Genomic DNA, 16938 nt, shown 5'->3' on the forward strand with positions numbered 1-16938 from the left:
TAATGCAGGTAGTTAACCTGGACTAACTATCAGTCTTATGGCTTGGGGGATAGAAGCTGTTCAGGGTCCTGTTGGTTCCAGACTTGATGCATCGGTACCGCTTTCCGTGTGGTAGCAGAGAGAACAGTCTATGACTTGGGTGGCTGGAATATTTGAACATTTTTTAGGGCCTTCCTCTGACACCGCCTGGTATAGAGGTCCTGGATGGCAGGAAGCTCGGCCCAAGTGATGTACTGCATTGTTCGCACTACCCTCTGTAGCTCCTTGCGGTCGGATGCCAAGCAGTGGCCGTACCAGGCGGTGATGCAGCCTGTCAAGATGCTCTTAATGGTTCAGCTGTAGAACTTTGAGGGTATGAGGACCCATGCCAAATCTTTTCAGCCTCCTGAGGCGGAAGAGGTGTTGTCATGCCTTCTTCACGACTGTGCTAGTGTGTCGGAAACATGATAATTCCTTAGTGATGTGGAGGAACTTGGAGCTGAAGACCCACTCCCCTACAGCTCTGTCAGTGTGGATGATGGCGTATTCGGCCCTCTGTTTCCCGAAGTCCATGATCTGCTCTTTTTGTGTTGCTGATCTTAAGGGAGAGATTGTTGTCCTCACACCACACTCCCAGGTCACTGATCTCCTCCCTATAGGCTGTCTCATTGTCGTCAGTGATCAGGCTAACCACTGTTGTGTCGTCAGCAAACTTAATAATGCTGTTGGAGTCATGTACGGTCACAGAAAGTACAGGAGGGGACTAAGAACACACCCCTGAGGAGCTCCTGGGTTGAGGATCAGCGTGGCAGATGTAGATGTGTTGTTATCTACCCTTACCACCTGGGGTGGCCCATCAGGAAGTCAAGGATCCAGTTGCAGAGGGAGGTGTTCAGTACCAGGGTCCTGATGAGTGATGAGCTTGGAGGGCACTATGGTGTTGAACGCTGAGCTGTCAAATTAACAGCATTCTCACATAGGTGTTCCTCTTGTCCAGGTGGGAGAGGGCATTGTGGAGAGCAATAGGATGGCTTCATCTGTGGATCTGTTGGTGCGGTATGAGAACAGAAGTGGGTGTCCAGAGTGTCTGGGATGATGGTGCTGATGTGAGCCATGACCAGACAGTCAAAGTATACAGATGTGAGTGCTATGGGGCGATAGTCATTTAGACAAGTTACTTTGGCATTCTTGGGCATCTGCTTGAAACATGTAGGTATTACAGACTCTGTCAGGGAGAGGTTGAAAATGTTAGTGAAGACACTTGCCAGCTGGTCAGCGCACCTTCTGAACACGTGTCCTGGTAATCCGTTTCGCCCTGCGGCCTTGTGAATTTTAAGCAGTTTAAATGTCTTACTCCCATCTGCTACAGAGAGCGAGATCACACAGTTGGCCGGAACAACTGGTGCTCTCATGCATGGTTTACTGTTGCTTGTCAATCTTAGTCCTGTATTGACATTCTGACTGTTTGATGGCTTGTTGTTGGTCGTAGTGAGATTTATTTTAAGTGTCTGGATTAGTGTCCCACTCCTCGAAAGCGGACGCTCTACCCTTTAGCTCGGTGCGGATGTTTCCTGTAATCCATGGCTTCTGGTAGGGATATGTACATACTGTCACTGTGGAGTCAACGTCGGTGATGCACTTATTAATGAAGCCGTTGACTGAGGTGGTATACTCTACAATGCCATCGGATGAATCCTGGAACATATTCCAGTCTGTGCTAGCGAAACAGTCCTGTGGCTTAGCATCCGCTTCGTTGGACCACTTCTGTATTGAGCGTGTCATTGGTACTTCTTGTTTGAGGTTTTGCTTGTGAGCAGGAATCAGGAGGATAGAGTTATGGTCAGATTTGTCAAATGGAGAGTGAGGGAGAGCTTTGTATGCATTTCCTACCGGTAGAAATGAGATAAGACCCAGATTAAAAAAACAAACATAGGATATTACAGTTCTCGAACGGAGCTCTCCAACCTGTTCCGCATGACAATGAACAAACAGAGCAGTTGCACAAACAGACTGGATCAGACCAGTGAAGTCCTGGGTGTTGAACACCAATGTATTCTGAGTGGGAGGTAGAACCATCCATCCTGGCCTAACCACCATCCGTCCAGCTGTCTTCCTCCATACGGAAGCAGTAGTCTTACCTCGCGACCTCAAACACAATTATGTCAATTATGTAATTTCTAAATGCAATTATCTCAGAGAGATGGTACGTCTAGTTGGTCTGTCTTTAAGTACCCTTCCCAAAGTGCAGTAAATAATTCAACGTATGTTCCTACTACTTTTGTTGTGACGTACGTACCCTATATAATGGGGGTTGATGTTTGATATACTCATTGTGACGTACGTACCCTATATAATGGGGGTTGATGTTTGATATACTCATTGTGACGTACGTACCCTATATAATGGGGATTGATGTTTGATATACTCATTGTGACGTACGTACCCTATATAATGGGGGTTGATGATTGATATACTCATTGTGGCGTACGTACCCTATATAATGGGGGTTGATGATTGATATACTCATTGTGACGTACGCACCCTATATAATGGGGGTTGATGATTGATATACTCATCGTGGAGTTCCTTGCAGTAATTACATGTATTTGACCACAGCTTTCCAGTATCCTGGGTCCAGAACTCTTGGTGTGAGAACAAAAGGGAGAAGAGAAGAGTAAATAATAGGAGAGGGGAGAGGAAAAAGGAGGAGAGGAGAGAATAGAGAGGAGGGGGGGAGTGGAGAGGAGTAGAGGGGAGAGGAGAAAGGAGGAGGGGAGGGGAAAGAAGGAGAGGAGAGAATAGAGAGGAGGGGAGGAGGGGAGAGGAGGGAAAGGGGTAGAGGGGAGAGGAGAAAGGAGGAGGGGAGGGGAAAGGACAAGAGACAATATCGCTCATACACATAGTGATAGTAGTGAATGTGAATCCATAACCTTCCAATACTGTGGGTGGGTAGTCCTGATTCAGTTTCTGATCACCAGCTCTGTCCATCTGCAGAACAAAGTCCTCTGGTCTGGACTTGCAGACTTAGGCTGTGTCCCAAATGGCACCCTATTTGTCAAAAGTAGTTCACTATAGGGAATAGGTTGTCACGCCCTGATCTATCTCACCTGTCCTCGTTATTGTCTCCACCCCCCCCAGGTGTCGCTTATTTTCCCCAGTGTATTTATCCCTGTGTTTCCTGTCTCTCTGTACCAGTGTATTTATCCCTGTGTTTCCTGTCTCTCTGTACCAGTGTATTTATCCCTGTGTTTCCTGTCTCTCTGTACCAGTGTATTTATCCCTGTGTTTCCTGTCTCTCTGTACCAGTGTATTTATCCCTGTGTTTCCTGTCTCTCTGTGCCAGTGTATTTATCCCTGTGTTTCCTGTCTCTCTGTACCAGTGTATTTATCCATGTGTTTCCTGTCTCTCTGTACCAGTGTATTTATCCCTGTATTTCCTGTCTCTCTGTACCAGTGTATTCATCCCTGTGTTTCCTGTCTATCTGTACCAGTGTATTTATCCCTGTGTTTCCTGTCTATCTGTACCAGTGTATTTATCCCTGTGTTTCCTGTCTGTCTGTACCAGTGTATTTATCCCTGTGTTTCCTGTCTGTCTGTACTGTATTTAGATGGCTGCAGTATGAACATAGTTAGTTAGAAGGCTGCATTATTAACATAGTTAGTTAGAAGGCTGCAGTATGAACATAGTTAGTTAGAAGGCTGCAGTATGAACATAGTTACTGTTAGATGGCTGCAGTATGAACATAGTTAGTTAGAAGGCTGCAGTATGAGCATAGTTACTGTTAGATGGCTGCAGTATGAACATGGTTACTGTTAGATGGCTGCAGTATGAACATAGTTACAGTTAGAAGGCTGCAGTATGAACATAGTTACTGTTAGATGGCTGCAGTATGAACATAGTTAGTTAGAAGGCTGCAGTATGAGCATAGTTACTGTTAGATGGCTGCAGTATGAACATAGTTACTGTTAGAAGGCTGCAGTATGAGCATAGTTACTGTTAGATGGCTGCAGTATGAACAAAGTTACTGTTAGATGGCTGCAGTATGAACAAAGTTACTGTTAGATGGCTGCAGTATGAACATAGTTAGTTATAAGGCTGCAGTATGAACATGGTTACTGTTTGATGGCTGCAGTATGAACATAGTTACTGTTAGAAGGCTGCAGTATGAACATAGTTACTGTTAGATGGCTGCAGTATGAACATAGTTACTGTTAGAAGGCTGCAGTATGAACATAGTTACTGTTAGAAGGCTGCAGTATGAACATAGTTACAGTTAGAAGGCTGCAGTATGAACATAGTTACTGTTAGATGGCTGCAGTATGAACATAGTTAGTTAGAAGGCTGCAGTATGAGCATAGTTACTGTTAGATGGCTGCAGTATGAACATAGTTACTGTTAGAAGGCTGTAGTATGAACATAGTTACTGTTAGAAGGCTGCAGTATGAACATAGTTACTGTTAAAAGGCTGTAGTATGAACATAGTTACTGTTAGAAGGCTGTAGTATGAACATAGTTACTGTTAGAAGGCTGCAGTATGAGCATAGTTACTGTTAGATGGCTGCAGTATGAACAAAGTTACTGTTAGATGGCTGCAGTATGAACAAAGTTACTGTTAGAAGGCTGCAGTATGAACATAGTTAGTTAGAAGGCTGCAGTATGATCATAGTTACTATTAGAAGGCTGCAGTATGAACATAGTTAGTTAGAAAGCTGCAGTATGAACATAGTTACTGTTAGATGGCTGCAGTATGAACATGGTTAGTTAGAAGGCTGCAATATGAACATAGTGTTACGGATACAGGTATCCTGTGTCTGTGTGTATCCTGTGTGTGTTTCTTTTCTCTCCTTCTCCCCTCACAGGTGAAAATCATTACTCCCCAATCAGTCAACAATCAACCCATCAATCAGAAGACACACCTCCTCCTGTTTCCTACCCTATCACAGTTCCTTCCCCATGGTTTAAAAACCCCATCATTTGTTTGTTCAAGAGCTCAATCTCTTTGTAATGCCATGTTGGTAGATCGCTGTTCTTGTAGATTTCAGGAGAGCTCAATCTTTTTGTAATGCCATGTTGGTAGATCTCTGCTCTTGATAGATTTCAGTAGCTCAATCTCTTTGTAATGCCATGTTGGTAGATAGCTGTTCTTTGTAGATTTCAGGGTAGCTCAATCTTTGTAAATGCCATGTTTGTAGACCTCTGTTTTGCATGCGCTCTCTGTGTATTAATTAACCTCTCTTTTGTTTGAGCACCTCCATAGCACTTTGTCATCACCTGTGAGTATTGTTTTGGTTATGGTGTTTGTTTGTTGCTGGTGGGAAAAGGGGAAAACAAGACAAGTCGCCCATGGGCATACACTACCCGTAGGTAAACTTTGTTAAACACACTAGTTAGAACTGGGCGGACCACCCACTGTATTTTTGGTTAGTTAGCTGTTGTTAAAGTAGGCTAGTCTAGCTTAGGGGTGTTTTTGCATATTTGTTTCTTTCCTTGGGTCCAGCTCAGCCCCTTTTCCTGCTCCCCCCATTACCGTGTGTTTATCAAATAAACCTTGAGTTTGACGGTAGATTTCAGTTGTCCTGGTTATTACGTTCACACTTTTACTTTGTCACAATTATAATTTACATGAGTTATGTTACGCGTCTCACTACCATCCCCCCTAGACTGTCGGGCCAAAAAGGGATTCGTAACAAGTTAGTTAGAAGGCTGCAGTATGAATAGTTACTGTTAGATGGCTGCAGTATGAACATGGTTAGTTAGAAGGCTGCAGTATGAACATGGTTAGTTAGAAGGCTGCAGTATGAACATAGTTACTGTTAAAAGGCTGCAGTATGAACATCGTTAGTTATAAGGCTGCAGTATGAACATAGTTAGTTAGAAGGCTGCAGTATGAACATAGTTAGTTAGAAGGCTGCAGTATGAGCATAGTTACTGTTAGAAGGCTGCAGTACGAACATAGTTACAGTTAGAAGGCTGCAGTATGAACATAGTTACTGTTGGATGGCTGCAGTATGAACATAGTTACTGTTAGAAGGCTGCAGTATGAACATAGTTAGAAGGCTGCAGTATGAACATAGTTAGAAGGCTGCAGTATGAACATAGTTAGTTAGAAGGCTGCAGTATGAACATAGTAAGTTAGAAGGCTGCAGTATGAACATAGTTACTGTTAGAAGGCTGCAGTATGAACATACAGTTAGTTAGAAGGCTGCAGTATGAGCATAGTTACTGTTTGAAGGCTGCAGTATGAGCATAGTTACTGTTAGAAGGCTGCAGTATGAACATAGTTACTGTTAGAAGGCTGCAATATGAACATAGTTACTGCAGCCTGCAGTATGAGCATAGTTACTGTTAGAAGGCTGCAGTATGAACATAGTCACTGTTAGATGGCTGCAGTATGAACATAGTTAGTTAGAAGGCTGCAGTATGAACATGGTTAGTTAGAAGGCTGCAGTATGAGAGAGGCTACCATTAACCAGCCTCTCTGACCTGATCTTCCAGGCTACCATAAACCAGACTCTCAAACTCTCTCTGACCTGAGAGTCCAGGCTACCATAAACCAGCCTCTCCAACTCTCTGACCTGAGAGTCCAGGCTACCATTAACCAGCCTCTCTGACCTGAGAGTCCAGAATACCGTAAACCAGCCTCTCTAACTCTCTCTGACCTGAGAGTCCAGGCTACCATAAACCAGCCTCTCTAACTCTCTGACCTGAGAGTCCAGGCTACCATAAACCAGCCTCTCTGACCTGAGAGTCCAGGCTACCATTAACCAGCCTCTCTGACCTGAATTTCCAGGCTACCATAAACCAGCCTCTCCAACTCTCTGACCTGAGAGTCCAGGCTACCATTAACCAGCCTCTCTGACCTGAGAGTCCAGAATACCGTAAACCAGCCTCTCTAACTCTCTCTGACCTGAGAGTCCAGGCTACCATAAACCAGCCTCTCTAACTCTCTGACCCGAGATTCCAGGCTACCATAAACCAGCCTCTCTAACTCTCTCTGACTTGAGAGTCCAGGCTACCAATAACCAGCCTCTCAAACTCTCTCTGACCTGAGATTTCAAGCTACCATAAACCAGCCTCTCTAACTCTCTCTGACCTGAGATTCCAGGCTACCATTAACCAGCCTCTCTGACTTGAGATTCCAGGCTAACATAAACCAGACTCTCAAACTCCATCTGACCTGAGAGTCCAGGCTACCATAAACCAGCCTTTCCAACTCTCTGACCTGAGAGTCCAGGCTACCATAAACCAGACTCTCAAACTCTCTCTGACCTGAGATTCCAGGCTACCATAAACCAGCCTCTCTGACCTGCGAGTTCAGAATACCGTAAACCAGCCTCTCTAACTCTCTCTGACCTGAGAGTCCAGGCTACCATAAACCAGCCTCTCTAACTCTCTGACCTGAGAGTCCAGGCTACCATAAACCAGCCTCTCTGACCTGAGAGTCCAGGCTACCATTAACCAGCCTTTCTATCTCTCTCTGACTTGAGAGTCCAGGCTACGATTAACCAGCCTCTCAAACTCTCTCTGACCTGAGATTTCAAGCTACCATAAACCAGCCTCTCTAACTCTCTCTGACCTGAGATTCCAGGCTACCATAAACCAGCCTCTCTAACTCTCTCTGACCTGAGATTCCAGGCTACCATAAACCAGCCTCTCTAACTCTCTCTGACCTGAGAGTCCAGGCTACCATTAACCAGCCTCTCAAACTCTCTCTGACCTGAGATTTCAAGCTACCATAAACCAGCCTCTCTAACGCTCTCTGACCTGAGATTCCAGGCTACCATTAACCAGCCTCTCTAACTCTCTCTGACCTGAGATTCCAGGCTACCATAAACTAGCCTCTCTAACTCTCTCTGACCTGAGAGTCCAGGCTACCATTAACCAGCCTCTCTGACTTGAGATTCCAGGCTACCATAAACCAGACTCTCAAACTCCCTCTGACCTGAGAGTCCAGGCTACCATAAACCAGCCTCTCCAACTCTCTGACCTGAGAGTCCAGGCTACCATTAACCAGCCTCTCTAACTCTCTCTGACTTGAGAGTCCAGGCTACCATTAACCAGCCTCTCTAACTCTCTCTGACCTGAGAGTCCAGGCTACCATTAACCAGCCTCTCTAACTCTCTCTGACTTGAGAGTCCAGGCTACCATTAACCAGCCTCTCTAACTCTCTCTGACCCGAGAATCCAGGCTACCATTAACCAGCCTCTCTAACTCTCTCTGACTTGAGAGTCCAGGCTACCATTAACCAGCCTCTCTAACTCTCTCTGACCTGAGAGTCCAGGCTACCATTAACCAGCCTCTCTAACTCTCTCTGACTTGAGAGTCCAGGCTACCATTAACCAGCCTCTCTGACCTGAGAGTCCAGAATACCGTAAACCAGCCTCTCTAACTCTCTCTGACCTGAGAGTCCAGGCTACCATAAACCAGCCTCTCTAACTCTCTGACCCGAGATTCCAGGCTACCATAAACCAGCCTCTCTAACTCTCTCTGACTTGAGAGTCCAGGCTACCAATAACCAGCCTCTCAAACTCTCTCTGACCTGAGATTTCAAGCTACCATAAACCAGCCTCTCTAACTCTCTCTGACCTGAGATTCCAGGCTACCATTAACCAGCCTCTCTGACTTGAGATTCCAGGCTAACATAAACCAGACTCTCAAACTCCATCTGACCTGAGAGTCCAGGCTACCATAAACCAGCCTTTCCAACTCTCTGACCTGAGAGTCCAGGCTACCATAAACCAGACTCTCAAACTCTCTCTGACCTGAGATTCCAGGCTACCATAAACCAGCCTCTCTGACCTGCGAGTTCAGAATACCGTAAACCAGCCTCTCTAACTCTCTCTGACCTGAGAGTCCAGGCTACCATAAACCAGCCTCTGTAACTCTCTGACCTGAGAGTCCAGGCTACCATAAACCAGCCTCTCTGACCTGAGAGTCCAGGCTACCATTAACCAGCCTTTCTATCTCTCTCTGACTTGAGAGTCCAGGCTACCATTAACCAGCCTCTCAAACTCTCTCTGACCTGAGATTTCAAGCTACCATAAACCAGCCTCTCTAACGCTCTCTGACCTGAGATTCCAGGCTACCATTAACCAGCCTCTCTAACTCTCTCTGACCTGAGATTCCAGGCTACCATAAACTAGCCTCTCTAACTCTCTCTGACCTGAGAGTCCAGGCTACCATTAACCAGCCTCTCTGACTTGAGATTCCAGGCTACCATAAACCAGACTCTCAAACTCCCTCTGACCTGAGAGTCCAGGCTACCATGAACCAGCCTCTCCAACTCTCTGACCTGAGAGTCCAGGCTACCATTAACCAGCCTCTCTAACTCTCTCTGACTTGAGAGTCCAGGCTACCATTAACCAGCCTCTCTAACTCTCTCTGACCTGAGAGTCCAGGCTACCATTAACCAGCCTCTCTAACTCTCTCTGACTTGAGAGTCCAGGCTACCATTAACCAGCCTCTCTAACTCTCTCTGACCCGAGAATCCAGGCTACCATTAACCAGCCTCTCTAACTCTCTCTGACTTGAGAGTCCAGGCTACCATTAACCAGCCTCTCTAACTCTCTCTGACCTGAGAGTCCAGGCTACCATTAACCAGCCTCTCTAACTCTCTCTGACTTGAGAGTCCAGGCTACCATTAACCAGCCTCTCTAACTCTCTCTGACCCGAGAATCCAGGCTACCATTAACCAGCCTCTCTAACTCTCGCTGACCTGAGTGTCCAGGCTACCATTAACCAGCCTCTCTAACTCTCTCTGACTTGAGAGTCCAGGCTACTACTAACCAGACTCTCTAACTCTCTCTGACCTGAGAGTCCAGGCTACCATTAACCAGCCTCTCTAACTCTCTCTGACTTGAGAGTCCAGGCTACCATTAACCAGCCTCTAACTGTCTCTGTATGTTTTGGATGTTCAGATGGATCAATGAGGACCGTCACACCATGCTACGACAGACCCTGGCCAAGACACGGAGACTGGGCATGCGGGGGCCGGCCTACATGTTCAGCGCCCGCTCAGCCAGCCTATCCCTGACCGAGGAGCGCTTCCTGGACGCGGCGGAGTACGGCAACATCCCCGGGGTCCGCAAGATGCTGGAGGAACTTCCTGAACTCAACGTCAACTGTGTGGACTACATGGGCCAGAATGCATTACAGCTGGCGGTGGCCAACGAGCATCTAGAGGTTACGGAGCTGTTACTGAAGAAGGATAATCTGGCCAGGATAGGGGATGCTCTACTGTTGGCAATCAGTAAAGGATACATTAGGATAGTGGAGGCAATATTGAGTCACACGGCCTTCGCAGACACACGGAGGCTCGTCAACAGTCCTGGCCGAGCAGAGACACAAGACGACTTCTTCTCCTATGACGAGGATGGTACACGGTTTTCTCATGACATCACCCCCATCATCCTGGCCTCTCACTGCCATGAGTACGAGGTAGTACACATCCTCCTGAGGAAGGATGCCCGTATCGAGCGACCACACGACTACCTCTGTAAGTGTGGCACCTGCAGCTACCACCAGAAGCATGACTCGTTCAGCCACTCTCGGTCCCGTATCAACGCCTATAAAGGGCTGGCCAGCCCAGCCTACATGTCTCTCTCTAGCAAAGACCCTGTGATGGCTGCCCTGGAGCTGAGCAACGAGCTAGGTGTCCTGGCTAACATCGAGAAGGAGTTTAAGGTACTGCAATGGGAGCATGACTCGCCCCATCAAGTAATTCAGTTACAGTGGGGCAAAAAAGTATTTAGTCAGCCACCAATTGTGCAAGTTCTCCCACTTAAAAAGATGAGAGAGGCCTGTAATTTTCATCATAGGTACACTTCAACTATGACGGACAAAATGAGAAAAAAAAATCCAGAAAATCACATTGTAGGATTTTTAATGAATTTATTTGCAAATTATGTTGGAAAATAAGTATTTGGTCACCTACAAACAAGCAAGATTTCTGGCTCTCACAGACCTGTAACTTCTTCTTTAAGAGGCTCCTCTGTCCTCCACTCGTTACCTGTATTAATGGCACCTGTTTGAACTTGTTATCAGTATAAAAGACACCTGTCCACAACCTCAAACAGGGACAGGGACTCAAATCCTGCAGTGCCAGACGTGTCCCCCTGCTTAAGCCAGTACATGTCCAGGCCCGTCTGAAGTTTGCTAGAGAGCATTTGGATGATCCAGAAGAAGATTGGGAGAATGTCATATGGTCAGATGAAACCAAAATATAACTTTTTGGTAAAAACTCAACTCGTCGTGTTTGGAGGACAAAAAATGCTGAGTTGCATCCAAAGAACACCATACCTACTGTGAAGCATGTGGGTGGAAACATCATGCTTTGGGGCTGTTTTTCTGCAAAGGGACCAGGACAACTGATCCATGTAAAGGAAAGAATGATTGGGGCCATGTATCGTGAGATTTTGAGTGAAAACCTCCTTCCATCAGCAAGGGCATTGAAGATGAAACGTGGCTGGGTCTTTCAGCATGACAATGATTCCAAACACACCGCCCAGGCAACGAAGGAGTGGCTTCGTAAGAAGCATTTCAAGGTCCTGGAGTGGGGTAGCCAGTCTCCAGATCTCAACCCCATAGAAAATCTTTGGAGGGAGTTGAAAGTCTGTGTTGCCCAGCAACAGCCCCAAAACATCACTGCTCTAGAGGAGATCTGGAGGAATGGAGGAATGGGCGAAAATACCAGCAACAGTGTGCGAAAACCTTGTGAAGACTTACAGAAAACGTTTGACCTCTGTCATTGCCAACAAAGGGTATATAACAAAGTATTGAGATAAACTTTTGTTATTGACCAAGTACTTATTTTCCACCATAATTTGTAAATTAATTAATTAATTAAAAATCCTACAATGTGATTTTCTGGAATTCTTTTTTCATTTTGTCTGTCATAGTTGAAGTGTATGACATTATGAAAATTACAGGCCTCTCTCATCTTTTTAAGTGGGAGAACTTGCACAATTGGTGGCTGACTAAATACTTTTTTGCCCCACTGTATATGTCAAAGTTGTGTCCTTGCTAATGAAATTAGAAGTTGTTTATTAACAGACCTTTATTAAAATGACTGCATAGTCTGGTCATGAGAGGTGGGCAAAAGATACACAACTGGTTTTCCGGACCCAGGTTAAACCTAATCCTAAAAACGACACTATTGCAAGTGTTTTTTAATGTCTAGGGCTCCACAATCTCTGTTGTGAAAACTGTCCCATAAGGCTGTTGTTCTTCTAATTTATTTGCTGTGGTTGCATCCCATTTTAAACCACCCCCACGTTCCCCTGAGAGAGAGAGAGAGGAGTGATCATCATGAATCATTTATTATATATACAGTATATATATTTGACATTATATTCCAAAATAATTTCACAGCTATCTCATGCAACCTTCTTACTCTAAACATATAGGAAAGTTTTAGATCTCCATGGGAACACTAGATGTAGGAACACTGCTTAACACTGCTTATAACAGCCTCCTCTCTTCTGGGAAGGCTTTCTACTAGATGTTGGAACGTTGCTGCGGGGACTTGCTTCCATTCAGCCACACGAGCATTAGTGAGCTTGGGTACTGATGTTGGGCGAATAGGCCTGGCTCACAGTCGGCGTTCCAATTCATCCCAAAGGTGTTTGATGGGGTTGAGGTCAGGGCTTTGTGCAGGCCAGTCAAGATTCTTCCACACAGATCTCAACCATACATTTCTGTATGGACCTCACTTTGTGCACGATGACATTGTCATGCTGAAACAGGAAAGGGCCTTCTCCAAACTGTTGCCACAAAGTTGGTAGCACAGAATCTTCTAGAATGTCATTGTATGCTTCAGTGTTAAGATTCCCCTTCACTGGAACTAAGGGGCCTAGCTCAAACCATGAAAAACCGCCCCAGACCATTATTCCTCCTCCACCAAACTTTACAGTTGGCACTATGCATTGGGGCAGGTAGCGTTCTCCTGGCTTCCGACAAACCCAGATTTGTCCGTTGAACTGCCAGATGGTGAAGCGTGATTCATCACCAGAGAAACGTCGACGAACAGTTATTGTGCTGACGTTGCTTTCAGAGGCAATTTGGAAGTCGGCAGTGAGTGTTGCAACCGAGGTCCCATTCTGTGAGCTTGTGTGGTCTACCACTTAGCTGAGCCGTTGTTGCTCCTAGATGTTTCCACTTCACAATAACAGCACTTACAGTTGACTGGAGCAGCTCTAGCAGGGTAGATATTTGACGAACTGACTTGTTGGAAAGGTGGCATCCTATGACGGTGCCACGTTAAAAGTCACTGAGCTCTTCAATAATGCCTTCCTATACCTGCATTGCTAACAATCAGTGTCTGGATAATATGTGAAATGCTTGATAATGTATGTGATATCAACAGAGTACTAATGGGGATCCAATGGGGATCCATAATAAACTCCAGGAAGAGTAGCTGCTGCCTTGGCAGGAACAAATGGGGATCCATAATTAACCCCAGGAAGAGTAGCTGATGCCTTGGCAGGAAATAATGAGGATCCATAATTAACCCCAGGAAGAGTAGCTGCTGCATTGACAGGAACTAATGGGGATCCATAATTAACCCCAGGAAGAGTAGCTGCTGCCTTGACAGGAACTAATGGGGATCCATAATAAATACATGGAATAGAATGGGATAGTGAATGCATTCACCTGTTATCATTGAGGATCCCTTTACACAGTGTCTTTGCTGTAGGGTGTTGTTTATTTTGACGTGCATGATATTCCACAGGGAAAAAGCAATGGATGGGGCAGGTGGGCAGAATAAAGGTGACCGGATTGTTGAACATGTCAGAAAGGTGGTCAGGAAAATGTACTGTAATTAAGCTGTTACTATAGAAACCTGGAGTACATCCCAAATGGCACCCTATTTCCTGTATAGTGCACTACTTTTGACCAGGAATTAGTGTACTACAGTATATAGGGAATAGGGTGTCATTTGGGATACATGCCTGGAGTACTGTATGAATTATAATACTTTTATCTGAAACTAAGCTGTGTTTGTACATAATGAATATTTGTGAGGATGTGGGTGTACCTGGCGTGACCTGTGTTTAGCATGTCAGTGGCCTCTGACTACACGTAGGTGTACAGTACTTGTTCCAGATACAGAGCATTCGGAAAGTATTCAGACCCCTTTGACTGTTTCCACATTTTTGTTACGTTACAGCCTTATTCTAAAATCTCATCAATCTACACACAATACCCCATAATAACAAAGCAAAACCCGGTTTTAAGACATGTTTGCAAATACATAAAAACGAAAATATCACATTAAGTATTCAGACCCAGGATTTTGTTGAAGCACCTTTGGCAGCGATTACAGCCTCAAGTCTTCTTGGGTATGACGCTACAAGCTTGGCACACCTGAATTTGGGGTGTTCCTCACATTCTTCTCTACAGAGACATGTCCCGAAGCCACTCCTGCGTTGTCTTGCCTGTGTGCCTAGGGTCATTGTCCTGTGGGAAGTTGAACCTTCGCCCCAGTCTGAGGTCCTGAGCGTTCTGGATCTCTCTGTACTTTTCTCCGTTTATCTTTTTCTCGATCCTGACTAGTCTCCCAGTCCCTCCCGCTGAAAAACATCCTCACAGCATGATGCTGCCACCACCATGCTTCACCGTAGGGATGGTGCCAGGTTTCCTCCAGACGTGACACTTGGCATTCAGGCCAAAGAGTTCAATCGTCATTTCATCAGACCAGAGAATCTTGTTTCTCATCATCTGAGAGTCCTTTAGGTGCCTTTTGGCAAACTCCAAGCGGGCTGTCATGTGTCTTTTACTGAGCAGTGGCTTCCATCTACCACTTTACTGCAAAGGCCTGATTGGTGTTCTGCAGGAATGGTTGTCTTTCTGGAAGATTCTGTCATCTCCACAGAGGAACTCTGGAGCTATGTCAGAGTGACCATCAGGTTCTTGGCCACCTCTCTGACCAATGTCCTTCTCCCAGATTACTCTGTTTTGCGAGGCGGCCAGCTCTTGGTGGTTCCAAACTTCTTCCATTTAAGAATGATGGAGGCCACTGTGTTCTTGGGGACCTTCAATGCTGAAGAAATGTTTTGGTACCCTTCCCCAGTTCTGTGCCTCGACACAATCCTGTCTTGGACCTCTTCTGACAATTCCTTCAACATCATGGCTTCGTTTTTCTCTGACGTGCGCTGTCAACTCTAGGCACAGGTGTGCCTTTCCAAATCATGTCAAATCAATTGAATTTACACAGGTGGACTCCAATCAAGTTGTAGAAACATCTCAAGGATGATCAATGGAAACAGGATGCAGCTGAGATCAATTTTGAGTCTCATAACAAAGGGTCTGAATACTTAAAAAATAAGGTATTTTTATTTATTTTATTTATTTATTTATTTATTTATTTATTATTTTATTTTATATAAATCTGAAACAATTTCTACAAACCTGTTTTCACTTTGTCATTATGGGGTATTGTGTGTTGATTGGTGAGGATTTGTATTTATTCAATCAATTTTAGAATAAGGCTGGACTCCTGAGTGGTGCAGTGGTCTAAGGCTCTGCATGTCAGTTCAAGAAGCGTCACTACAGTCCCTGGTTCAAATCCAGGCTGTATCACATCCGGCCGTGATTGGTAGTCCCATAGGGTGGTGCACATTTGGCCCGGGTTTGGCCGTGGTAGGCCGTCCATAGTAAATAAGAATCTGTTCTTAACTGACTTGCCTAGTTGGGGGGGATCAAGGGGTCTGAATATTTTCCGAATGTACATTCATTACAAGCATCAACTAGCTGATTTCTGTCATACTTCAACAGATGGTAGTTGAAAGGACAGTTCTGTTTGTCATGTCACAATGCTTTAAGACAGCATTCTTAACCATCGTGTTAGTTTTAGTTGTTTATGTGGAATTTTCTGCCAATCACTCCTGAAGAGGGTTGGATTTTAAGCTTTTCTATTCTCATGTGTTTGCTGATGATTATGGTTCTCTGATTGGAAGGGCTATAGCCTATAGGGTGTGACTGGAGGCTACGTGTGAGAAAGTACATTTCATGTAGGGTCATTGTATTTCCCTCAGACCTTTTGAGAACTAACAGTATGGTACAGACTAATCCATAAGTTGTGGTTGCACTTGGAGCTCGGTACACTTTTAAGTAGACATTTGTTGAAAAGGTTCTCTCCTTTAACCACTTTCTTTCATTACATGTTTCTTTCTTCCGTTACAGAAAGATTACAAGGAACTGTCCGTGCAATGTGAAGACTTTGTGGTCGGACTGCTGGACCTGTGCCGTAACACGGAGGAGGTGGAGGCCATCTTGAATGGGGACATTGATGCCAGTGAAAACAATGAGCCACATGAAAGACCAAGTTTTATAAGACTAAAGCTCGCAATAAAATATGAACTGAAGAAGGTGAGGGTAGCAGCAACATACGGTTGGTGCTGTTGTGGCTCAACAAATGTCTGGATGAGCAATTATGCTTTTCACTGCCACAATAGGACACAGAAAAGCAATGATTGCCAAGTTAAGAGGGGGGAGGGTCATATGAGGTTTTACTTTTTAATATGTTATTGAGAGACACACACTTTCATCCCTCCACAATCTCTACTTATCTTTCTCTTCTCATCCCTCCATCGTAGTTCATAGCCCATCCAAACTGTCAGCAGCAGCTCATGTCTATCTGGTACGAGAACCTGTCTGGACTGAGACAGCAGACCAACGTTGTCAAGTTTCTGGTAGTTCTGGGTGTAGCTGTTGGACTACCTGTCCTGGCTCTGCTCTACTGGGTGGCACCGACTTGCAAGGTCAGCTTACACTGCTTATACCTGTAGTGGAAGTGATTTGGAATCATGCTTTTGTGATGAGCTGAAACCCTAGAGACCTGTATGCCCCAATGTTGCCCTCTAAACCGTAAGGCTGTCCTTCTGGTCTCTGGGATTCCATAGGGGTACTATTCATCTACCTTAAGGCTGTCCTCCTGGTCTCTGGGGTTCCATAGGGGT

General features: G+C 45.2%; 1 protein-coding gene across 1 annotated transcript in view; it reads left to right on the forward strand.

The window, feature by feature from the left end:
• LOC139385804 (short transient receptor potential channel 6-like) overlaps positions 1 to 16938 on the forward strand; it is a 402463-nt gene that overhangs the window by 344509 nt on the left and 41016 nt on the right. Inside the window, exons 2-4 of the mRNA XM_071131048.1 lie at positions 9898 to 10663; positions 16163 to 16348; positions 16576 to 16740. Coding sequence (XP_070987149.1) covers positions 9898 to 10663; positions 16163 to 16348; positions 16576 to 16740 — 1117 coding nt within the window. The remainder of the gene's footprint in view (positions 1 to 9897; positions 10664 to 16162; positions 16349 to 16575; positions 16741 to 16938) is intronic.

Source organism: Oncorhynchus clarkii, chromosome 27 (assembly GCF_045791955.1).
Source record: "Oncorhynchus clarkii lewisi isolate Uvic-CL-2024 chromosome 27, UVic_Ocla_1.0, whole genome shotgun sequence".
Lineage (NCBI taxonomy): Eukaryota > Metazoa > Chordata > Actinopteri > Salmoniformes > Salmonidae > Oncorhynchus > Oncorhynchus clarkii.